At 41.6% G+C, this 26,387-nt stretch overlaps 1 protein-coding gene across 4 annotated transcripts in view; it reads left to right on the top strand.

Moving 5' to 3' along the window:
- kcnh1a (potassium voltage-gated channel, subfamily H (eag-related), member 1a) overlaps nucleotides 1-26,387 on the top strand; it is a 66,704-nt gene that overhangs the window by 16,786 nt on the left and 23,531 nt on the right. For 2 of the 4 annotated variants that reach the window (XM_020047049.3, XM_020047047.3), the window contains exons 8-12: nucleotides 5,305-5,462; nucleotides 6,012-6,283; nucleotides 17,864-18,063; nucleotides 19,298-19,550; nucleotides 22,571-22,767. In XM_020047049.3, the coding sequence (XP_019902608.1) occupies nucleotides 5,305-5,462; nucleotides 6,012-6,283; nucleotides 17,864-18,063; nucleotides 19,298-19,550; nucleotides 22,571-22,767 (1,080 nt within the window). Of the gene's footprint in view, nucleotides 1-5,304; nucleotides 5,463-6,011; nucleotides 6,284-17,863; nucleotides 18,076-19,297; nucleotides 19,551-22,570; nucleotides 22,768-26,387 lie in introns of all 4 variants that reach the window. The other 2 variants (XM_020047048.3, XM_020047046.3) reach the window with 1 other exon arrangement.

Genomic DNA, 26,387 nt, shown 5'->3' with positions numbered 1-26,387 from the left:
TAGCCCCCTGTTTTTTAACAGAACCTAAGTAATTGGACAATTGCCACAAAAGCTGTTTCATGGACAGAGGTGCTATTCCTTCGTTATTCCTTCATCACTTAGGCAGGTGAAAGGTCGGGAGTTGATTCCCGGTGTGGCATTCGCATTTGGAAGCTGTTGCTGTGAACCCACAACATGCGGTCAAAGGAGCTCTCAAGACAAGTGAAACAGCCCATCCTTAGGCTGCAAAAAAAATCCATCAGAGAGATAGCAGGAAAATTAGTGGTGACCAAATCAACAGTTTGGTGCATTCTGAGAAAAATAGAACTGACTGGTGAGTTCTGCAATACAAAAAGGCCTGGATGTCCATGGAAGACAACAGTGGTGGATGATCCTTTCCATGGTAAAGAAAAACCCTTTCACAACATCCAGCCAAGTAAAGAACACTCTCCAGGAGGTAGGCATATCAATATCTAAGTCTACCATTAAGAGAAGACTTCACGTGAACAAATACAGAGGGTTCACCACGAGGTGCAAACCATTCATAAGCCTCAAGAACAGAAAGGCTGGATTTGACTTAGCCAAAAACATCTAAAAAAGCCATCCCAGTTTTGGAACAGCATTCTTTGGACAGATGAAACTGAGATGAAACTGTACCAGAATGATGGGAAGAAAAAAGTTTGGAGAAGGCTTGGAACGGCTCATGATCCGAAACATACCACATCATCTGTAAAATACGGTAGAGACAGTGGGATGGCATGGGCATGCATGGGTTCCAATGGCACTAGGTCACTAGTGTTTATTGGTGATGTTCAGAAGACAGAAGCAAAGGATTCTTGACAAGTATTTATTGAAGTATTAAAAATGAACATTTTATTTATGATTGTGTTAATTTGTCCAATTACATTTGAACCCCAGAAATAACAGACTGTGTATGAAAATTGTTGCAATTCCTAAATGTTTTATCCAATATTTTTGGATAAAACGACCATAAACTTTCCTGAATTTGTTAGTTGTTGCAATTAAACATTGCTTAAGATACAATAGGATATTAAGGGGAAGGTTTTCAGAATAAAACAAGATCGTGTGCAAAATATATTTTGCCAAAACAATCAATGAACCAATCCCCCCGATCACTTTCTCTGTTTTACTGTCACTTCTCCTGTTTTAGCCTTTGACATGTTCTGGCTGACTTTCATTCTCCAGGGGAAATGTCAGAGAACAGGTTGGGGTCACTGTGGGGGTAATTGGTCTGTTGACCCCGCAAGTATCTCTTGAACCTTCAGTACTACCTAGTCTCATAATCCAGACTGAATTCAGGTACAAAATTCAGGTTTGTAGTCTGCAATCCAATACCAGTTCACTCAAAGAATCTTTTATGTGTTTTTCATTATACCTGGAGCAGTCGGTACATTATTTGGTTGATGTTCTGACATCTTACTGAAGTGCAGTGAAATGCATCAATAAAACGGGAAGGAGAGAACTAGAAGCTGAAAACTAAGCAAAACAAAACATCTTGCTCCTTTCCCGCTTTTTCTGCCTTTTCTGTCATTTTCTAAAAATAGCATTTTGTCTGGCTGGTTTGATGTCTGCTGTAATTGTGTGTCAGGGGATTCGGGATTTCTTGTGTAAATGAGCTCTCTGGTGGAGAGGATGGCTGGCGCACCATGATGCTAGAGCAGCCATGCAGCTACAGCCATATAAAGAATTAGCATAGCCTTCAAAGTGTAGCTGTGGAGTTAGCAGTGCAGCTAGCCAGGCATTTAGGTACAGGAGTGGATTAAATAACCCTCCATGTAGCGGTTAGCATTAACAGAACAGCTAGTTAGGCATGCAAGCGGATAGGATCAAATGAGATAATAACGTTGTGCAGCTACTCTGCCAGAAGTACAATCAATTACAGCAATGGATCAAATGTGATGTTATTGTAGCACTAGCATTAGCAGCACGGCTAGCTAGGCATTAGATCGGTTCAAATAAGATCTCATTGTAGGCCCTGGCCAGTGAAACCATTAGTGTTATCCAGAAAGATGATCTATGGCCATTAGCTAACTAATGTGGGATTTTCTGGCTATGCAGTGAAATATAGGCCAGCCTATAGAAAAATAGTAAACTCTGGTGTGTGTGCGTCTGTGTATGTGTTGTTCTGTCAGTGTGTGTCTGTGAAATCTAATCATATGTAATTGGTAAAGTAGAGCCCTCTGAAAAGGAAGCAGTACCCTCACCCCCGAGTCATTTAAGATGGTATAGATCCCTCTAAAATCAATGCACTCCATTTATTTCCCCGAACTGAAGCCAAACAGACACCTTTAAAGTTTCTTACAGAGAATCAATCAATCCCACGGCCAATTATGGTTAAAAAGTGCCTCGTCTCTGATGGATGGTAAAATTCAATAAAAAATTGGGGTTTCTTTGAAGTCTATTAAATATTGTCTTTGTCCCTTTCTAGCCATTCCTCTTGCTCAAAGCATATTCACAAGGGGTCTTAGAGTAGGAGTGCTAATACAGGATCGGTTTTGCCCATTAGATGATAGAATTATATGGACAGGTAGAATTGGATCACATGAGATCACGATTCATGTTGTGAGATGACTAGTGAATATAGGCCCTGAATGCATTGGATATGTGAAAGCCAGTAATAGAGGGTAGGAACTGATCTGCTATTAAGCTCCTTTTTCTTTACTGAATTACGGTAGTGGGTATTAACTGTCACTGTACCATGGAGTAGGTCAAGGGTCATTTAACACATTGAAACCTGGATAATGTTACACTGCCAGGCCTATCGATTAGTCAGGTGACCTTCATTAGATGCCTGCAGTGAACAATGTGCACACCTTTCACAAACGCAAGTGCATGCATTCGTGGGCATCCGTGTGCACGCGTGCTGGTTCATGCCAACATCTGTGGTAATTCCTGTGGTGGCATTTAGCAGCCTGGCGTGTCGCTCAGAAGGGTCCCTCAGTGAGTGGTTGGCTGATGGAGGCCATGTCTGAGTCAGTAGTTTAAAGTGCTGCTACATGGCTGATCCTATCAGGGCTATGAGCGGCACCAAGTCTGTTGTATCTGCAGGTACAGCGTTTTGTCAGCTTCTAGTCTTTCAGCTCCTGAGTGCCGTTAATGCTGACAGACACCAGAACATTCACTGTCAGCCTGACACGCCTGTCCCCTCTGCTCCTCTCCTCACCGCACAGCATTTCAGAGTCCCCCCTCTTCATGGCCAAGGGAACAGTTTTAGTTAGAAGGTGATATCCTATGGTCATAGGCTTTTTCTCATGGCACATAGGAACAGTGAAAGTCCGCTTATTTAGACAGCTTAACACTAATTAGATTTAGGTTCAAGTAATTTAGCTGTTGCTTTTATCCAAAGGTGCGTACATTTTCATACTGATGATGGGATTGTGGGAACTGATCCCACAACCCCATTACAAGGACCATTCTCCAAGGATACCCATGTTCCTGCTCCCCACCACGTTCTGCCGTCAGGCATCGAAAATACACGTTATTCCACTGGGATGTAGTTGCATGCTGCATGTCTGTGGTCGACGTCCACCAGAGCAGCAGATCAGAATGCACTGTTCCAAATAGTTAGAAACTGGCATTGTCACTCCTTGAGAAAGCTGTGCCCTCTGAACCCTCTTCTACAATGGTTCCCAGAACGCAGACCTACAACCGAGATCCTGTGTGTGTGTGTGTGTGTATTTGCGTTTTGCGTGTGTCTGCCAGGGTTAGACAACACACTGTAGCCAATTATTATTTTTTAGCTTGTAGCATGCCTAGTTGTCTTGTTACTTAATTGTTACAATCATTAGTGTTAAATGACTCCCCGGTCTGATGGACTGACTTGAAGAAACATAGCTCCTACACCTATTTCATCCCAAGTCAAGCACTACTTACTAGCAAACATTTAGCACTGTATCTTTCTTGGGCAGTTGGGAGCTCACTAGATGCCGGGGGAACTACATGGGTAGCTGATCGGCCTTTGTGGTCTATACGGTATGGTAGCAATACCAAAGGAAGTTGTTAAAAAGAAAAAGTTTGTTTACACGTTTGCCAGTTTATTTTGTACCACGCAGTGCAGTGTGGCCCACTGTATCGCTGACACTCAGAGCATTCCACCTTGCTTAATGAACAGTAGGATTCATTCAATGCATGGGGGTAGATTTGGTTAGGGGGCTCTTAATCTTGTTCCCAGCCCAAATATGTGGGATGTTCTGGTGGAACAATGCATCAAACTTGACCTTTGTTGTCCAATAAGAGAGATGTGAGAAACCACCAATGTCCTGGGCATTGTCATGATCTATCACTTGGCATTCTCCGTTGTTGTGGTACGCTTTTATGGTTGTTGTGCAACCCATTTATGTGCTGATTGCGATAGCCTTTTACAATAATTTATTTAATTTACCTAATGATGTTTAGGTTTAAAGTCATCATGGTTTTGTCTTGATTTATTTTTGATTTATCATCTTCTTATGTCTTCTGTTCTGTTTGACCATGCTCACTTCTTTCATTCTGTTCTTCCTCACCCACCTGTTCTGTTCTGTTTGCATGGAACCTCCTCCTCCTGTGTTTATTTGTGGAACATGAAGAACTGGAACCATCGAGCTGTCACTCAAGTAGGCCTTTCATTGTCAAACTCATTTTCATTGAGTTGGTTTGGGTCAAAATATGATTGTAATGATATGATTAAGAAATGCTCTTCATACTTGCACATAGGCTACAGAATGGGATTTAAAATCATCAACATCAAGTACTTTAGCATGAGGGTTCACACACACACACACACACACACACACACACACACACTTCAGCTGGACTTACAGCAGTTTACAATGACAAAATATGGTATTCATAAAAGTCATGCGTAATGTATAGTTGCTGCTTTTGCAAAACCATGTTTTTTGGTCAATGAGCATAATGAGTTGAATGGAATACATGTTGATCTCCATTACATTTTTTACAGTCCAGTTCTTGTTACATCGTGTATCAGTATGTTGGGTGTTTAAATCTGAATGATCAGGCTTTTTTTTTTTATTTACGCCTGAAACCTGGAAATTGTGAATAAAGAACCTTAAGGTAAATGTTGAAATCACCCGGGAGTGCGTTAGTGAGGGGGCTATTCTGTTTAAAACAAAAGAGACCGCCCCAAGACACAGAAATGTTATAAACATGCTGATACGTATTGTCTCACAGAGGTGCAGTCCTTTAAAATTAGAGCTTGTTTATACCTGGAGGAATGGCTCTTCAACTCTACTTGCACTTCAATTCCCATAGAACTAAAACTTTATTTCAACCTCTTCTTGCTCCCCCCCCCACCGCCACCACCAGGGGATCAGCAGTCTGTTCAGTTCTCTGAAGGTGGTTCGGTTGCTGCGCTTGGGCCGGGTGGCCCGTAAACTGGACCACTACATTGAGTATGGAGCTGCCGTCCTGGTCCTTTTGGTGTGTGTCTTCGGCCTAGCTGCCCACTGGCTGGCCTGCATCTGGTACTGTCCTCTTGCCACTCATGTGCTGTATGTTAATGTTTAGCACAAAACCATGAATCCCTGTCATCCGGTACCAGCTGACAATTCACGTGTTTGCTTTAGCCCGAGAACTGGTACATTCCGACAGTATTTCTCGATATGTCCTTCTGATCTCCAGCCGTGGCGTGCTTTTAAAACCACGCCTCGTTTCAAGTGAATCAGTACAATTAATCGTGAATGCATGTACACATTCAGTCAGGTCTGCTAGTAGTGGATAAGAACACAAATGAAAGGTTAATGGATTGGGGAGTGTCTGAGTAATGGATTGGTGAGCACTGCCTTTCAGAACTGTCCTGCTTGCTATTATTGACAATGTCACAATGTAGAAGCATGTTTCTGTTTCCTACCAGAACTGATATCAATTTTAGTTAACATTGTTCTTACTCCCCTAAGCTAAGTGAGAAAAAATATACAAAAAGTTTTCCTGAAACCTAAGAAAAGCATTCTTGAAGCAAACATCCAACCAAGAGTTGCTGATTTAAAAAGAAAAATCTCAATTGACTTCAACAGGTACAGCATCGGGGACTATGAGGTGATCGACGAGGAGACGGGAATCCTCCGGACAGACAGCTGGCTATACATGCTGGGGGAGACAGTGGGCTCGCCTTACCACTTCAACACCAGTGGCTCAGGGAAGTGGGAGGGCGGCCCAAACAAAGACTCTGTCTACATCACATCTCTGTACTTCACAATGACCTCTTTGACCAGCATAGGGTTTGGAAACATTGCACCCACCACTGACGGAGAGAAGATCTTTGCTGTCGCCATGATGATGATTGGCTGTGAGTACATGGGAATTTATATTTCTTTGGCAGACCTTTTGTACCCCGAGTCATTCCACATATGATGTAGTCCAGAGCTGGCACACATTTTAATTATTGACGATTATGTTCTGAAAAGCCTTGTTCTGAAATACATAAAATAATTGAACTGGATGGAGGTTTGGGAAAAGGTGTTAGAGTGCCCTAGGTTTGGGAAAAGGTGTTAGAATACAGTGAGGTAAATAATTATTTGATCCTCTGCTGATTTTGTACATTTGCCCACTGACAAAGAAATTATCAGTCTATAATTTTAATGGTAGATTTATTTTAACAGTAAGAGACAGAAAAGCGAGTGCTCCTAATCTCAACTTTTTATCTATATAAAAGACACCTGTCCACAGAAGCAATCAATCAGATTCCAAACTCTCCACCATGGCCAAGACCAAAGTGCTGTCCAAGGATGTCAGGGACAAGATTGTAGACCTACACAAGGCTGGAATGGGCTACAAGTCCATCACCAAGCAGCTTGGTGAGAAGGTAACAACAGTTGGTGTGATTATTTGCATGAAAGAAACACAAAAAAGGGCTCTATGCAAGATCTCACCTCGTGGAGTTGCAATGATCATGAGAACGATGAGGAATCTTGTCAATGATCTCAAGGCAGCTGGGACTATAGTCACCAAGAAAACTATTGGTAACACACTATGCCGTGAAGGACTGAAATCCTGCAGCGCCCCCCTGCTCAAGGAAGCACATGTACAGGCCCGTCTGAAGTTTGCCAGTGAACATCTGAATGATTCAGAGGAGAACTGGGTGAAAGTGTTGCGGTCAGATGAGACCAAAATCAAGCTCTTTGGCATCAACTCAACTCGCCGTGTTTGGAGGAGGAGGAATGCTGCTTATGACCCCAAGAACACCATCCCCACAATCAAACATGGAGGTGGAAACATTATGCTTTGGGGGTGTTTCTCTGCTAAGGGGACAGGACAGCTTCACTGCATCAAAGGGCCGATGGACGGGGCCATGTACCGTCAAATCTCGGGTGAGAACCTCCTTCCCTCAGCCAGGGCATTGAAAATGGGTCGTGGATGGGTATTCCAGCATGACAGTGACCTAAAACACACAGCCAACAAAGGAGTGGCTCAAGAAGAAGCACATTAAGGTCCTGGAGTGGCCTAGCCAGTCTCCAGACCTTAATCCCATAGAAAATCTGTGGAGCGAGCTGAAGGTTCGAGTTACCTTATGACTTGGAGAAGATCTGCAAAGAGGAGTGGGAAAAAATCCCTCCTGAGATGTGTGCAAACCTGGTGGCCAACTGCAAGAAATGTCTGACCTCTGTGATTGCCAACAAGGGTTTTGCCACCAAGGACTAAGTCATGTTTGGCAGAGGGGTCGAATACTTATTTCACTCATTAAAATGCTAATCAATTTATAACATTTTTTACATTAGTTTTTCTGGATTTTTTTGGTTGTTACTCTGTCTCTCACTTCAAATAAACCTTTAAAGGTTTGCCTACTGACAACCTTCTTTGTCAGTGGGCAAATGTACAGAATCAGCAGTGGATCAAATAATGTTTTCCCTCACTGTAGATTGGCCCAATATGTTATGTTTCCCCTTTGGTAGCATTGTGAATAATGAAAGAAATATTGTTGAAATGTTATTCCAGTGGTAACACTGGAACATCTCTACTGTGTTAATATGTTGAATGGTGAAAATATTATGGGCTACATTTCAGTTACCTAGATCGTTCCACATACACTATTGTACCTGAGTGAACAGCATGAACAGATTTGTAACCTCTCCTTATTGGTTGAAAACAGCATGTTTATACTCTGTGATCATTTGACCATTGTTGATCTGCTATAGATACATTTAATGGCATTTAATGCTTGTACGGGATTGAGGAAAAAACATTTTGGTGAACTAGTCAGGGTATTCTGGCCGCCACCCCTGCCGTACCATATTGACACCCATTTCCAATATATTTTCATTCACATTTGGGCACCACTGAAGCTTAAAGGGCCGGACCAGTCAAAATTAGTTTTTTGCTTATTTTCATTTCATGTTATACTAAACCTATTGAAACTCTATTTGTATAGTTAAAATATTATCAGTATTAAATCTTTGGCAGTTGTTTGTTAAAACAACCGGGCTGACAAAAAAATTAAGAGCATTCTAAACCTCTATGAATAACAGCTAGATGTCACCTTTAGTTTTGTCATTTAGCCCCTTCACCAACTGCCTTTCTTCTCAGCACATAGACCTCTCATAGAAAATACCAGCAGAACAATTGCTGGGGAAATCATTTCTTGAAGACAAGCATAAAAAGCATTTTTTTTCTTTTTGAGCAGTGGGAGGGGAAAAATATAAAAGGAAGGAACTTTATTGTTACCCAGAAATAATTTGATATTGAGATAAAAACAGCTGTGTTGGGCCTTTACAGGCTCTGTTTACAGTGTGACCAACCCATTAGCTCATATCCCCTTTAAGTGTCTGTATTTATGGCCATGCACTGTTTCCAGCCAGTAAACTGGAAGCACTGTCCCTCAAAATATTCTATTGTGCATAATGATATTTGAATCATAGTACCATGAGCATTTATCTGCCTCAAATAATACATACAGTATTTCTGCCACTAATAATTTGCATGCTTAAATGAAGGGTAATGATGTGCATGACTAGAATAATGTTTTTTGGGAAAATACAAGCCTTTTATCTGGTCTCCTCCTTACTGCATCTTTCAAACTCGCCAACAAAATGGCAATTTTTACTGTAACTCACATTATCATGAATATCATATCTGTGAAAGTGGTCCTGGCAATTTGTAAGCAATCATCAACCATCCATCCTTTTCATTCCATCCATTTAATTTCATTCCATCCATTCAAGTCTGCGGTCAAGACTGACACACTCATGCAGTATAGAGCACAGGTTTACTGTGACTCATTGGCTCTCAGTGGTGTAGTATCTGCAGTAGGAGAACCAGAGGCAATATACTATGCAGTGCTGGATCCATAGAACAGAGCCCTCCTCTGCAATCACCTCGCCCCCCCAGTATGACCTGTCTACTGCTGTCAGGCCCTGGCAGAGTCTAGCTTTTACACAATTTATGACCCCAAAAATGTGGGCCCTGGTTAAAAGTAGTGCACTACATAGGGAACAGAGTGTCCTTTGGGACACTGGGCGTTCAAACACTATCTTACAGTACCTACAGAACAGCAGATTTGGATGTTTCCCTCGCTACCTTACCCACTGTTTCCATGGAGAAAGAGACACTTCTGTTGAAGTTGCTAGCTGCCTGTGAGAGGTACAAAGGTTATACCTCAAGTGCATCTCGATACTCTTAATTGATTTCTCCTCTTTCAGTTTGCTAATCTGCTTTGGGCAGCATTCTGCTGTGCATGAGTTCCTACAGTGGTGATTCATGCAGTAGTGATTCTGTACATGTTAAATTATTGAGAAACTTTGAGTTTGGGTTTGTATGTTGTGTATGCTGACGTTCTGAATAAAATAAAAAAAGACGACTGTATGATGCCATCCAGTTTATTCCATAACTGGATGTTCCATTATTGCCCATAAAAATGACCTCCCCGGTAAAATTCTATTTTTACCATCTGCGGTGGATCGGTGTTGGCAGCAGCCGAAGATCACATCGTTGACAGGGGGATTATACAGCTGTCTTGTCACTATGGCAACGGCTGGCCCAGGGCATTTTTGGGTTTCTGACAACTGTCTGTAAACTGGCTTCAAAGGAGAACAGCTGTTGGCTGACTCCAGTTAAGGCAGAATCACTGTCACCAACAAAGCTGTTATAATACAGAAAGATCTGATATAGTGAGATTCAGGTAAAAGAGGGAGATTAGGTGTCAACATACATAGGTACTCCACTTTATAAGATTAAAACTGTACAAAGCCAAGAAGAATGTTTGGTAACTGTTTATTGTAAGGTCCCATAATTACTATGTAACCAACCTAATGGAAATACAGTAGTAACATAGTAGTTACAGATTAGTATTAGTATGTAAGTACACGGCAATATCGTTGTTGTACAATCAATTATTACACAGCTGGAACAGGGAATGTGTAACTATTACACAATCTTTTCCCAAAATATAACTATTACACAATCTTGTTCAAAAACATTTCAAAATCTACAAATTGTTCAAAATATATGAAAAATGTTAAACAAATGTATGGCAAAAGAATTCACTCCATTTAGTCAATATTTGATAGAATCACCTTGTAGAAGTTGCAGTTACAGCCATGAGTCTATTTGTATAAGTCTCTACCAGCTGTGCGCACCTGGAAACAATACTTTTTGACCATTCTGCATTCCACAATTGCTAAAACTCTATGGAATTGATGGGAACCTTTGGTGAACCGCATCATCCCCACAGCATGATGCTGCCACTACCATGCTTCACAGTAGGGATGGTGTTCTCAGGATGATGTGCAGTGTTAGCCTTGCGCAAAACATAGAGCTTAAAAATGTTTGACTTTGGTGTGATTAAGCCATAAACTCTTCCTCCACATGCCTTCTGGGAAACTCTTGCCAAGATTTAATATGATTTTTTTTTGTTCCACTGTTCCAATAAAGGCCACTTGTGGAGCATCTGGGCTATTGTTGTAGCAAGCACAGTTCTAGCTCAGCTGTGTAACTTCTTTAGAGTTGCAATAGTCCTGTTAGTGGCCACCCTGACTAATGGTCTTTTCACCCAGATACTCAGTTTTTGAAGTTTCTAGACCAATTCACAGTAACTGTATGCCATATTCTTTTAATTTCTTAATATTTGGCTATACTGTGCTCTGGGGGATATTCACTGCCTTGGAAATGTTCTTATATCTAACTGCTCATTGATGCTTTTGAAGAACCTTATTATGTATATGCTGTAAATTTTCCTTTGTCGTGATGAATACGTTTTTGTGAGGAATTGTTCTAACCAACCGTGGGACCTCCCAGGAACAGGTGTATTTAAACTGAAATCATGTGTATCACCTTAATTGCACACAGATGGACTCCATTTCACTAATTATGTGACAAATAGCACCACAGCTCTTCAGCTGTGTCATAGCAAAGGGAGTGAATATATTATGTTTTATATTTTACATTCATTTGCACACTTTATTCTTCACCATTGTGGACTTTTTTGTGTAAATCAGTGGCAAACCCGTAGTTCAATCTTTTTCTATTCATATTGTAACACACTAAAATGTGGAAATATCCAAGGGGAGTGAATACTTTTGAGAGGCATTCTACTTCCCACTTGAGTGACCGATCATAAGCACAACAAATTGTAACATATTGCACAAAGTGGGTTTGTAACATATCACAGAAATTGCTGGATTGTGCCAGAAACTGTCTGTTGATGAGCCAGCATCATTGCATTGATGATACACACATTTCTCTCTTTCTCTCTCTCTGTCTCTCATTCTGTATCCAGCAGTACTAATTAGGGTTCTCACTGCCAAGAGAATGGTCCAGTAAGACAGAGAGAGAGTGGAGCAGAGAAGCTCCCTCTCCACTGCCTTCCTTTGATCCCATGCCATACAAGCTCCAGGTGTTATACTGCCCATCCATTCCAAGCAGCCCCAGTAATATGGCCCTACTTTCAACTAGAAATAGGCTTTAAGATTATGAAACTGAATGTGGACATTTACTAGATATTGTAGTTAGAGTCATCAACAGGTCTTTGGGCGTGTCTTTGTAATCTCTGTGCTGATATTATATATTGTTAAAGACGCTTTCTACATATAGTTTAGTGACCAAACAAACATTTATTTTTCTGGTTGTAATCTCTGTTCGGACGACAATAACAATATGAAATATTTTTCAAGTGTCTCTAACGTCATACAATAATGCTTTAGAGAGAACGATACTGAGAATGGAAGAAAAGTGGAGTGGTTGCCCAAGAGAAAGCCTACATGTATGCACAGAGAACGTAGTGAGAGACAGAGCTCTAGTCTACAGTAGAAAGGATGGATAAGAACTGAACCTTTGGAGTGTCTGATCTTCATCTTCTAAAGCTGCAGTGACAACGTGATTCTACAGTATTCTGTCCCATATGTTTCACATTGATTACAGCACAGCTTTGTTTTTAAGAAGGGAAACCCTATTGAGCTCTGCTTCAAATCCTCTGGCAGCCAGAAAAGACTGTTTCTGTCATGCTGCCGTAGGCCTCTTTTGCTAAGAACAGTTCAAAACGTTTTTGAATTTCGAGCATGTTTATTTAACTGTAGGAACGCCAATACACACTTTGGAAAGCTATACTGACAGAGACTGTAACCTTTTCATAACCCCTTCACCAGGTGTGTTAATGATGTTAAAGGAAGTATTAAGATATGTGTGTATGTATGGCTTTTCATACACAAATGTTGAGTGTATTGTGGAGACATCATTTCCTCTAAGGGTACATCCCAGTTTTTTATTTGTGTATTCTGTAGCTTTCTCTCTCCATCATAAATATCTCGTTGGCTGAGGGGTTTGAACCTGTACACAGGAAATAACAGTATAGTTTAAATGGCCCAGTGGTGCTTTGAAAAATGCCCTTTTATTGTAGTGGTGACAGGTACTTACTCACGAGACCCTGCTCCCCCCAGCCCCAGTGAGGAGGCGTTGGTGTTGCTCAACCCCCGTGGAGGGGAGGCAATTAACCAGTATATGGTGGTCGTCTTTCACTTTTAGCAATTTGTGTAATATGTGTGGAGTGGGAGCCTGTGTGTATCTGGACCTCTCCGTGTCTGTGCCGTTCATTTGTCAATGTGTGTGTCATCATTTTAGAACGACGACGACGTCAAGTGTCAAGTTCTTTTGGCGATCATGACATTCATTTTGTAGCTTATGGTTTGGATTTTTTTCTGCAGCAACCAGTATGAAGTATGCATGATACAGGTACATGAACATTTGGTATTTACAATTTGCAATTGAATGCCTTTGACCAGGTTGTTCTCAGTTGACTTAACTGGTTAAGTAACAGTTAAATTAAATGAAAATGTGCACTGAAAACTGACCACTTCCCATTGTAGCAGAGCTAATGAGCAAATGTATATTTGGGCTTGTGGGGAAAGAAAACTGAGAATGAGAGCAAGAGTTGACCTTCTCTGTCAGATGCAGTTCAATCAACCTATGCAGCCTTGTTAAACCTTGTTGCACTTCACATTGTCTTTCCATTCACAGGCCACAGGATGGCTTCTCTGCCTATCTGGTAAAGGGTAGCCCTATACAGACATGACGTGTGTCGAGCAGCAGAAACAATGAGAGAAAGTTAAATGGAGCCTAATATTTTCAGTTCTGAACTTTGCACGCCAGCTTTGTGTCAGTCCATATTAAATAAATTATTGGTTAGTTTGTCTTTGCTTTTGTTTTACAATCTATGGTCTAGCTATATGTCATATATAAGAATTGTAGGAACCTTTTCAGTGAAGCACTTCTTTGTGTTAATGTTACATAATGTATATTTGGGCGTGTGTCGAGCAGCAGTCTACCATCATTTACGAAGAGGTTAACTCACACTGGATTAATTACCTTCCTTTGGTGTTCTTCATCAACACCGTTCTCTCCCTACTGGTCTCAGGAGTCTAGTCCCTGGGAAGGGTTTTTTCACTCGTTTCACACTGGTTCTACCGGTACTTCAGATGGATCACTACGCATTTGTCCAGGCTGACCTTGTTTTTGCGCTGGCCTCCTCAGTCTCCCCAACGTCTCCATGCCATAATGAGCCTGTCCAGCCCTGTTTTCCTCTGCATCAGTTTAACTGTTTCCTGGGGATCCTACATTCCATGTGGCCTCCTAGTTGGCCTCCCTCAAAGTATCTGCTCCTTTTCTTCTTGTTTGCCCTTGTCTTCCCGCTGTTCCTTTGCGGACCTGTGGACCAGAACATTCCAAATGTATAATCAGTGGGCGCTCATTCATGGTTATAACTTATTCCATCAGGATAGACCCTCCAAAGTATGTGGGGGGGGGGGGGCAATCCGCAGTGAGGAGAATCTACAGTGCTCCATCATTTTATCTAAACCTGCTTAAACAGTTTGAGCTGTTGTTTGCTAAAATCCAACTCCAAAGGAACATCTCTCTCATTGTTGCTGTCTGCTATAGACCTCCCTGTGCTCCTGTCTGTCCGTTATGGACCTCCCTCTGCTCCTGTGTTTTTGCTGTAGTCCTCCCTCTACTCCTGTCTGTCTACTCGTGACCTCCCTCTTCTCCTATCTGTCTCAGATAGACCTCCCTCTTCTCCTGTCTGTCTCCGATAGACCTCCCTCTTCTCCTGTTTGTCTCCGATAGACCTCCCGCTTTTCCTGTCTGTCTCCGATAGACCTCCTTCTTTTCCTGTCTGTCTCCGATAGACCTCCCTCTTCTCCTGTCTGTCTCCGATAGACCTCCCTCTTCTCCTGTCTGTCTCCGATAGACCTCCCTGTTCTCCTGTCTGTCTCTGATAGACCTCCCTCTTCTCCTGTCTGTCTCCGATAGACCTCCCTCTTCTTCTGTCTGTCTCCGATAGACCTCCCTGTTCTCCTGTCTGTCTTCGATAGACCTCCCTGTTCTCCTGTCTGTCTCTGATAGAACTCCCTGTTCCCGGTCTCCTGCTGGAGATATGTTGAAGTCATAAAAATTTGTGCATCTCCAATTAGGTGATTTTAGTTTAAATCCCTCCCAAATAGTTAAGCCCCCTACATGATTCAACCTGTCTTTGGATATGGCAGCTCTCATTATCACTTAATTAGCTACCAAGAACACCACTGCAGTACTCTGCAAAGTCTTGAGTGATCAGTTTCGGATTACTTGTGTCCGCGACAGCAGCTCTGTAAATAAAAAAACTAAATGTATGCTCTTCAGTCAAAGCTTACCTCAACCTACTTGACCCCCAAACACCCTCGCTGTGAATGGGACTGAGTTAAAGTACAGCCACGCCTACACTATTTGGCTTGACTGCTCTCGTTCAATATCCATATCACCCAGCAGTCTATAGTTCAATTCAGAATAGTTTTGGGGGTTTTGCAACCAAGTCAACCTTCACCTATGCTGCCAAGTATGTCCTTGTTAAAAATGGCCATCTCAGCTATGGTGAAGTAGTCTATAGGCTTCCTGCTGAAACCCTAAATTAAATCAATCTATATCACTGCCTTCCGCTTGATCATCAGAGCCCCCTTTACCTATCATCTGTCTAGCTTACTGCCGCTGGTTACGTACCGTTACACCAGATTCATCATTCTCAGTCAACTGGTTAAACACCGGTTAAACAAATGAAGTTGTCCAAAATGATGAGCCCTTCATGGATGGAGAGAAAAAACCTACGATGAGGATTATGTAGTAGGAACTTCTTCTGGGTGGCCCCTGACATGTGAATTAGCACCCAATGTGTCCCGCTGCCTGGGAAGGCCAGGTCCCCCAAAATGTTTTGCACTCACCCCAACATTTAAAAAACACTCCATAGCACTGGGAACACACTAGGCTTGAGCAAGGAAAAGGCTTAATCTGCATAAAAATTGCCACTGCCATTGCTGGAACAACATCGCATTCATGCAGTCCAAAATAGGTTAAATTTTTTTTTAAGAAACACTTGTTCATACCACATCACAGTGAAACTGACATCTTTATGGCACAGTAGCCTTGTGAAAATTTCATCACATTGTATTTCAAATCTTTACAGCAAGAATTTGTTCCAAATGCCACTTTATTTCTTAAATAGCGCACTACTCGCCACCAGGGCCGATAGGGTGCTATAGGGTTGCATTTGGAACACTGCCCTAGTCATCATTTTTCCCTCCAAGCCTCAGGAGTGGCTCACAAATCTGTTAGTCCTGTACGGTTGCCTCCTATTGGTTGTCATCCACCCTATACAGCAGCGCCCTTGTATCCATAAGCTGATGCAAAAGCAGCAGTTACACTTCCTGGGTTCCCTCTAAAAACCTATTGTGACATAACACAGTACACATCTGTATACATTAGGTCAGACAGAGGAGAGGCTGTTCCATGGGCTATTTCTTTGTGTTAGAGTTAGGTTCGCTTTTCACTAGCCAATCTCAGATGGAGGGGAGTTCAGTGCGACCATGGGTCTATATAATATTGCATGTTTCCTTGAATTTGTTCTGGACTTGGGGACCGTAAGACAGATATGTACATAATACATAATTCCATGATATGTACTTGGTGGTCTTTCAGATTTGAATGCTTGACGAATAAACCCTAATGGGCTTAAAGGTCAGATGTGTGTGAATTGTGAATAATTAATAAGTTGAGGTGTAGCTACGCGCAAGATAATATTTATGTATTTCTAAATCCAGCAGGAATATAGTAATGTGTTGTTAATTGGTGATCCGTCACCTTCAAAATGAATGTCATCCTTGATAAAGAACAGCAAGAAAAAGGCTGTATGAAATAAATAACACTGGTAATGAGCCCTATTGTAATTTTCCAAAATGTGGAATATATTGCACTTCATTAATGACTTTGGGGAATTTAGAAAATTTTCAGATCATCTTTAATTTCAATACTTTGCTGAAATTGAGATTCAGGTCATAAGACTGAGCAAGTAACGACAGTTCTAGGACATCACCCACTGGAAACCTGGACACCTATGAGGCATGGCGGATTCCTGTTAACACTCACCTTCTCAGAGATTGGACCCCTTTCGTGCAGTGATTCTGGTGCCCGTTCCTAATAGCGAGCTGACCATGATAACGTATGAATATAAGCTCTGAAGGAGATGGACCTTAGGTTTTCTGTCCTGGTGAACTGATGGTGAGCATACACTGCAGTAGAATGGGCAGCAAAGTTTAAAAAAGATTTGGTTGAAAAGCCAAAGTAGTTTTATATCTAAAGAGTGATCTTAAGGCTTGTGGACACAACATACACTAGGCAGTGTGTGATTCTGATGGACAGGCACCTGTCAGAACAGCTCTGTGTCACTGTCAGCTCCTCTTTAACACTCCTTTACACATGCGCACACATGCTCACAAGCCTGTGCCGGCTCATGTAGTCTCATATAGTCATGCACACACACATGCTCACAAGGCCGTGCGCGCTCATATAGTCTCATAAAGGCATGTGCAACACACAAACACACACACACACACAACCCAAGGTGCCATCTTTGTTATCGTACAGATCAGAGGTGTTTCTGTTCCAAATCTGCCACTCTGTCAGTGGTCCTACACTCTGTACACACTTCCTCACCAAGTGCTGATCTTTTCTATTTTGGTCCTTGTATAGGAAGTGTCTGCCTGAACCCTCAGCGGATATTCGACGCAGTGTTACTATTACATTAGAAACAGGGGAAACATCAAAAACCTTTGATGACTTATGTATAACAGCTACTTGAAATATTGTCCTCAGGGTGACACATTTCAGCACATTGTTGCGGTAATAGTGCTCCCATTCTCAACAGGTAGAGCGTGGACTGATGCAAATACTGTAGTATTTCAGTTTAAATATCGGGCTTATACCTCTATAATTATGGATCAATCCTTAATGTCTCCACTCTGTTGAAGACCAGCGCTGCCGACATTGTAGTGAGTTAGACGCTAATCTTCTCTCCCACGCTAGATGTTCTAAATGTTTCCCGCATCTTGTCTGTCCTTTCCTTCCCTTCTGTTTCTTTCCTAAGCCCTGCTCTATGCCACCATCTTCGGTAACGTCACCACCATCTTCCAGCAGATGTACGCCAACACCAACCGCTACCACGAGATGCTAAACAGCGTCCGTGATTTTCTCAAGCTCTACCAGGTGCCCAAGGGGCTGAGCGAGAGGGTCATGGACTACATCGCCTCCACCTGGTCCATGTCCCGGGGGATAGATACTGAAAAGGTATCTCAAACTGTAAGCCAGACATTTATTATCTTGGATTGCATGCTGAACCCCCCCCCTCCACCCCCCCCCCCCTTGCATGGTAGCCTCCTCTTTTTGCTGGCCCCTGTTGTTTTGTGGTGTGGTGGTTATCGTGGCTCTGTGTTTTGATGATGGGCTGGACCGGGCCTCTTGGGTTTGGGGGCAGGGAGTTGTTACTGAGTTGACTATGGATGATTCTTTGTTACGCAGTCATCTTCATGATTTAACATGATTATCATAATTTCAGCTAACTGACAACTGAGTAGGTATGACACAATCTTTGTCTGTTTCACAAACACGTTTAGCTAATGGTGCAATATTCAATTATGTGAGAAGAAAATTACATTACAATTGAACGATCGAATGTGACATGGTTTGGAACCAGTTTTATGCATAGCTTACGGTCAAGTAAAAAACTTTCCGAAAAATCTGCGTTAAAATATGTCCACTAGGTAATGTTTGTTTTGAGAATAGCATCTCCAAACTGATACCTGGGGTAAGTTGTTGCTTTTCAGTAAATGTCTTTGGTAGATTCCAGTGTTGTAACGTGGGGGTTGCCTCAATGCCACCAGAACGCAACAGTATCAATGCTTTCAGGCATGTTGGATGAGTGAAGGCGGGTGCATTCCTTTAAGGATTCTCTGCTATCACACTGACTCACCCCAGCCTCCTAGGAGTTTAACTGTGACTGTTGCTGTGACAACAACAGCATTCCAAGCAAGCCCTGTGGAGACAAAGCTGGTTAGATTGGCAGTTTATGATCTCCTCATAGTGCTTAGATAAATGCAACTCACATCAGTAATCTTAACCCAGGTTTGGGGTTGCTCTACATTTATCCCCAGTTCCATAAAAAAACGCTGATTTTCCAACAAGATTGTACTGTATTCTTTAAGTGCTCCTCTAACTTGTAATTTTACCCACTGAGCATCATTAATATATTACGGTGATGATGATGTTGGCACTGATGATGGTCATTATGGATGTTGTTGCTGTCTGTTTTGGTTGATTGCCATGATGCAATGCCAATAGAAAATGTCAAGCTGAAGATGGAAGGAGAAGTCAAAAGAGAAAAAAGTCCTTTTACAAGTAATGTATCTAAAACCCAAGTTGGTTTCCAGTCAGAAATGTAGTTGTGGAAAGTGACATAATTTGGCCATTCAACTCATCCCTTTCTTGCTCTCTGTACCTTTCTCCATGTCACCCCCCTTCCAAGGTATTGCAGATTTGCCCTAAGGACATGAGGGCAGATATATGCGTCCACCTCAACAGGAAAGTCTTCAAAGAACACCCTGCGTTCAGGTTAGCCAGTGATGGGTGCCTGCGAGCCCTGGCCATGGAGTTCCAGACTATCCACTGTGCCCCTGGCGACCTCATCTACCATGCCGGAGAAAGCGTGGACAGCCTCTGTTTTGTGGTGTCAGGATCCCTGGAGGTCATTCAGGACGACGAGGTGGTGGCCATCTTGGGTAAGCAGTTGTCCATTGCCTAGTGTGATGACGTAGGCTTACATCCTATCCTTTCCGTGCGGGTTTCTGCTGTCCATTGTATGGGAGGGCCATTCAGGGTTGGTTGGCGACTATTTTGGGTGAGTTACAGCCGATGAACCGACGATGGACCTGTGCTTGAGTTGAACTGGTTCACGTTACCGGGAAACCTAGATTTGAAACAAACTGAATTGTGTTGTAATGTGAAGCAAGAGAAACTCAGTGAGAAAAACCTCCCTGCTAGAGCTGTGAGACGCATCAGTGCCTCCACTGACACCACTGCGCCTATCTCAAAGACAACAGGTCAATGGGGATCAGAGAATTGCTAACTTCGCAATACTGATGCACTAGACTTAACCCACCAAAACGCGTCTAAAACAGCTGTATCTTTGAGCCTAGTGGAAATTAGAGCCCCAGGGCTTTTCTCCTGGGAGATTAGGTCTTAACCGCAGGTCAGTATGGGGCAGTGGCTAATGATTTTACTGGGAATATGATCAGTGTAATCTAATCCCTTGTTTGTCCCTTGTGTAGTCTAATCCCTTGTTTGAGATATTAACCGGGTGTTCATTTGGAGGGTGTGAATGTACTTAAATAAAGGCTGGCACGACTAAATGTTTAGTGGCTGTATTGTAAATCTAAATTAAGGAATGTTATTTTTTCTGGTATAATGGTTTGGTTGGTCTCCATGCTTATCTGGAAAAATACAAGTGATACATTCATCAGCAAATAGGACATATGCATTGCCAGCTGCAGTAGTATGAGACTGTATTGTTTTAAAAAGTTGGCGTGTGAGATATATGATACTTTCCAGAAAACTAGGGCTCACCGACCATGTCGATATTATGTATTCAACCCGCTCATGACTGTCAAATTTGAGAAGATCAGAGATTGATTCATTCGCATTCAGAAAATCATTACTCCCTTACTGTTACATGAGGAAAAACTGACTGCGCTGGGCAAGCAGCGAGACTTTGAATGCCAAAAATATTATCAAAAAGGTAAACAAGAAATATGCAACACATCAAAACATCTATACTGACAAGATGGATGTTCCTCCCTGGGCCTGTCTTCTCTGACATTGACTTGCTATTGGTGGGACGGTTCTTTGGGAGGATTTATGCTCTTTTTACGGTTGTTATGCTTGTCCTTGTCCTGGCAAGTACATGGCAATGCAATGAGCCACCGCTGTAAATCCCATTCTCATTAACCTAATGGTAGCTCCTCAGTCATGGCTTTAACACCACCGTGGGCCTATGAAGCACAGAGACGGTTTTGTTAATTAATTAACTTGAGTGGCTCATCTCTTCCTTTTTCTTTTCTTCAGCCTTTTTTCTACATTTGTGAATGACCTCCAGTCGATTCGCTTTGTCCCAGAATTCTACATCTATGTAGCGAAGTGTTTCAGGATAGAAAACGTGAAAGCCTTTTTGGAGGGGTTTCTTTTAAACAAACTCATCAAAACTATTAACTGAATCATAAAGTCTGTGGTAGATTATTTTAACAACTTTTAAACTAAATTGGACCACTGTTTAGTTGATTGAAATTGTTCAGATTGAATACTGGCATCCCAGAAAGTAACAGTGCACTGGTTTGCTTGTATAGGGTGTGAAAGCATGGGTCCTACACCCGTCAATGTACATGCTGTAAGCCAGTGTCGGCTGTGTATTTAATGGGAGTTGGCAGTTTTTCAACAACATACCGTGTCGGCTGTGTATTTAATGGAAGTTGGCAGTTTTTCAACAACATACCGTAATGCTGAGGTAGATGTCAGCTTCTATTAGGAAGGGACTGATATAGTTATATTTTCTGGTTATACAATGCATGAGGGTGTGTGTGTCTGTTTGTGGGGCTCGGTGTGAAGTGACTGACCAGAGCCATTTCCTGTTTATCCCAACCTAAATGCAAAGATGAAATGCTGTGTGGATTTGCATGATTATCATCTCTGGCTTCCAAAAAAATAGGCTTTCAATGTTTTTTGGTGATGCCACATTCGTTACTGCAGTTGTAGAATATTTTTCATGTATTTGACTAAGAGAAGACTGGTAGTGTATGTGTGTGTGTGGGTGTGGGTCTTTGTGTATACCTGCGTGCCTGCATGCATTTAAATAAATGTGTGTCATGAGTATTGGGTAGGAGAAATATAAGGCAATACGATGCCTTGGAATGGAAGTTTGTCAACATCATGCAGTTTCCTCTCAATCATTCAACAAAGATGTGAAATCCTTTTAAATATTGCCCTTTATCTGTCAGTACAGGATTTATGTCAAGAAATAATGTACTAATGGCCTTTTTGATAAGCTCATCCGTATGCAATTAATTCGATTTTAAAGAATCACACATTCTCCTTTCAGAAGCCACAGGCAAGGGTCAGGACAATGGTCAGATCCAGGGTCAGAACACATTAGTCTGGGTATGCTTTGTCATTCACCATACATTGACAAATTTTGTGTTTTGACCCCTGAGCTTATTGGGTTAAAAATGTTGCTGTGATTTATTTGTTTGCATTAGTGTTTCCTTCGAAGTATGATGCTTTATTATCCTGTATTAGCTTGGAGCAGTGCTTACCAATCTAATCCTTGAGTAATCCCAACATTGTACCTTATGTTATTGTACAAGATAAACACACCTGATTCCTTCTGTCATCTCATCATTATACCCTTATTGGGGTCCCCGGGGCTATAGCTAACATGTTTGCTGTTGGGTGTATTCGAGGATTTGGGGAAACATTGGTTCAAAGAGCAAACACAGTCTTTACATCTCAGGCAAAGTCATACTGCGATAAAATAATCTTTCCTATGTCTTAGTATTTATTGTTAAGTGATAATTGTATCGTTTTCTTTCTGTCTTTCTTCTCTTTTCCATTCTCTCTCTCTTTCTCTCTCTCACTGTAAGTAAAAGGGATATTTTACAAATACATTTTAATACATAAAATGGTAAATGTCTGCTGTAAATCTAAGAAGTCATATTTCAGCCTGTCTCTTTGTGTCTCTGACTGTCTGCAGGGAAGGGGGACGTGTTTGGGGATGTGTTCTGGAAGGAGGTCACCCTGGCCCAGGCATGTGCCAACGTTCGTGCCCTGACTTACTGTGATCTCCATGTCATCAAACGGGACGCACTGCAGAAGGTTCTGGAGTTTTACACCGCCTTCTCCAACCACTTCTCACGAAACTTGCTGCTCACCTACAACCTGCGGAAAAGAGTTAGTATAACTTCAACGGTGTCCAGATTGGACAGTTTTTTGTATTCCAATCAGCACATCCGGCATTTACAATACTTGGATTTTCTGTTTTGAGTCTAGCTCTTCTTTTCTATATATTTTAATACCAATAAGCATTCAATATTAGTGTTACAGGCCAGTGTTAAAACATTTTTACCCAAGTTTTCTCCCCAATTTCATGATTAAGGCTTTGCCTCATTGTTGCTACTCCTTGCAGACAAGGGATAGTGAATGTGCAGATATGTGTCTTATCTTAGCACATCCAATGCAGTTCTGCTTTTTTACTGGATGGTCATTCAACCATGAAGTCTAAACCGTAATCCTTACGCGCTGGAGGGAGCACACTAATCCATGAGCAGGATTCAAACAATGGTCTCAGAATTACACAGCTAACTTTGAGGCAGTGACGTTATTGCGTTTCACAATTCTGGAGCTCAGAACAAGCTAACCTTTTTTATCTCATCAAAGCTTACTGATTAGCTAGAATATTGAATCAGGTATGCTATCTTAAAAATAGTTCAATAGAATAGTAAAACAACATCCCATAATGACGTTGAACACCACCTGCTAGCCGTCTAACTAAATTAACTTGCCAGCAAAGTTGCTGAATATCTAACTTGCATAGAATATAAGGAGCACATATAAGCACATAAGGGGCCAGTCACCAATTCAACACCTCCAATGCAGTTATACCTCATACACCCCTGAGAAGCAATGACAGGCTATGTGTTTATCTAATTGAATCCTACCCTTAAGCCTCTGCTCTGTTCAATATAATCTCCTTACCAACCTTAAAAAACTCAAAATCAGAGTACAACTTGACACACTAAAGCTACTGTAAGACTCTATCGGTGGTAACGGTATCACTATACACTTGTAGAGAAATGCACACCACTTTGCCCAATGTAATGAATGACTCACAAAGGGGTGATTCACTCTGATTGTGCATGGCACTGTTCAAAACATACTGCAGCAAATCTGTGTGTAGGCATGCGATCAGTGTGTAGGCATGCGATCAGTGTCTAGGCATGCGATCAGTGTGTAGGCATGCGATCAGTGTATAGTCGTGCAAACTGATGTAACCGTGTGAACTGATCACTGGCCCGCCACTTAACCATGGCTGTGTTCTGCACAATTGGATAGATAGATAGATAGGGTACTGATCACTGCAAAATGCTGGCTATCAATGAGCTCTTGGATCTCAGCCTGGCATGGCTCAATCAATACAACACTGCCTTGAATATCCAATTACTGATTTAGTGGAGCAGAGTGGGAGAGGGTGGAAGACATTGTCACAAATGGTCTCATTTTGTAATTGCCATTACTTCATTCTGAGCACATCTAGCAACATTCTAATGGGAGGATAATGTTATCATTTCACACGCAGGAATATTACATACTAGTGACTGAAATGGTCCATGCAATATGTTTTAATTCAGTCTAAAAGCAGCGTTGTTTATGTCAATACGGTATGGTGAAATAACGTGAAAACGATGTGGACAACTGACTAGAACATGCTTCCATCTCTGACTAGAACATGCTTCCATCTCTGACTAGAACATGCGTCCATCTCTGACTAGAACATGCTTCCATCTCTGACTAGAACATGCTTCCATCTCTGACTAGAACATGCTTCCATTTCTGACTAGAACATGCTGTCATTAATGCCTGGAAAATGCTTTAACTTCTGCCTAGAACCTCTTTTCTGCCCAGAACTGACCATTAATGCTCTAAAGTGTTTGTTTAGATCTACTCTGTTCACAAATTGGAGTAAATAAGCTTATATTTTCAGTTTTTGATGGGGCCTGACTGTTGGCATAAGCTCTTGGTGTGTTTATAAATGACATATTATATACTATAGTTAAATAATTTATTGGTAGCGGAGAGAGTTGGAACCACTTATTATTTGAGTCTCATGGAGTCTGTTTCAGATGTAACCAGGTTTCATGGTGGTTTGTTCATACTTGTAGATGTTTATTCTGATGGAATTAAAATTGTTGTCTTGGGGTAAGCTGAGCTAATGGTTGAGCCAATTACAAATTGAGTAAATGTGTTTTCTCCCCAGGTGTCACGCTAGGTTGTACTGCCGCATTAAGAGATAACTACAAGACCAACCCAGTGAATACTAGGAACAGAATTACAACGTTTGTTTAGGTGTTTTGACTGAGTTAAATGCTTTAAATTATCATTAGCTAAAAAAAAAATGGTTGTGATTATGTCAGACAAGCGGTTTTCCAAACTGTGATGTTAACGTGCTGGCTGCTAATACATTGGTTTTTAGAAGTATCATTGGAGGGCTATGTCCCTTGACATCTATCACGATCTCTATCACAAACATCTATCACGATCTCTATCACAAACATCTATCACAAACATCTATCACAATCTCTATCAGAAACATCTATCACAAACATCTATCACAAACATCTATCACAATCTCTATCAGAAACATCTATCACAAACATCTATCACAAACATCTATCACAATCTCTATCACAAACATCTATCACGATCTCTATCACAAACATCTATCACAATCTCTATCACAAACATCTATCACAAACATCTATCACAATCTCTATCAGAAACATCTATCACAATCTCTATCAGAAACATCTATCACAAACATCTATCACAAACATCTATCACAATCTCTATCACAAACATCTATCACAAACATCTATCACAATCTCTATCACAAACATCTATCACAATCTCTATGACAAACATCTATCACAAACATCTATCACAATCTCTATAACAAACATCTATCACAATCTCTATCACAATCTCTATCACAAACATATATCACAATCTCTATCACAATCATCTATCACAAACATCTATCACAAACATCTTTCACAATCTCTATCACAAACATATATCACAATTGGCCTGTGTTGACAACATTCAATAGCACTGAGTAGCACAGTGGTCTACCTTGCAATACAGCTTGCGTTGCGACCGGTAGTTTGAATCCTGGTCGAGGCGTACCCACAGTGCCCATGGTTCCCGCACAGCGGGTCGATGGGTGCATGTTGGCACTGCCTTGGCTCTGGCGGGGGTCAGATGTCTGCAAGAGCAATCATGGATGTTGGCCGGGGAATGGGCCCCCTCCACTACTTCCAGGTTGAGCTACTTCCAGGAATGAACCCAGTCCTTGCTGGTTCTATTTGATCTGCCAGATATAGCGTTAGAATTGGCTGTTCAAGCTGACAGTGTCTTAACTGGAGATTATGTCAGTGTTGCATTGATTAGATATTGCCACCAAATATTCTGGTTATAGAAGTTGTCCAGTTATAGATACTTTTGAAACCCTAGTCATGATGATTGTTTTTGTATGTGTGTGTGTGGTGTGTGTATTTTTGTATGTGTGTTGCGATTGGCAAGAATGTATAGAAAAATGTCGCAGGGTTTATTTGGCACGCAGTTTTTGTATAGCGACAACAACCCTGGATGACAAATGTACATAATAGAAGCCTGTTGTCATTTAAAATTTGCAACATTAGATGCCAAACACCAAAAAACGGATGCACGTCTGTTTTAGAAACGGGCTGAGATTGTTAAAGTCAAAGTCAGTAGAGCTTTTCATCAGCTTTAGT

The sequence above is a fragment of the Esox lucius genome, chromosome 6, assembly GCF_011004845.1.
Source record: "Esox lucius isolate fEsoLuc1 chromosome 6, fEsoLuc1.pri, whole genome shotgun sequence".
Classification (NCBI taxonomy): Eukaryota; Metazoa; Chordata; class Actinopteri; order Esociformes; family Esocidae; genus Esox; species Esox lucius.
Note: the sequence above shows the minus strand (reverse complement) of the source record. Positions and strands in the feature narration are given on the sequence as shown.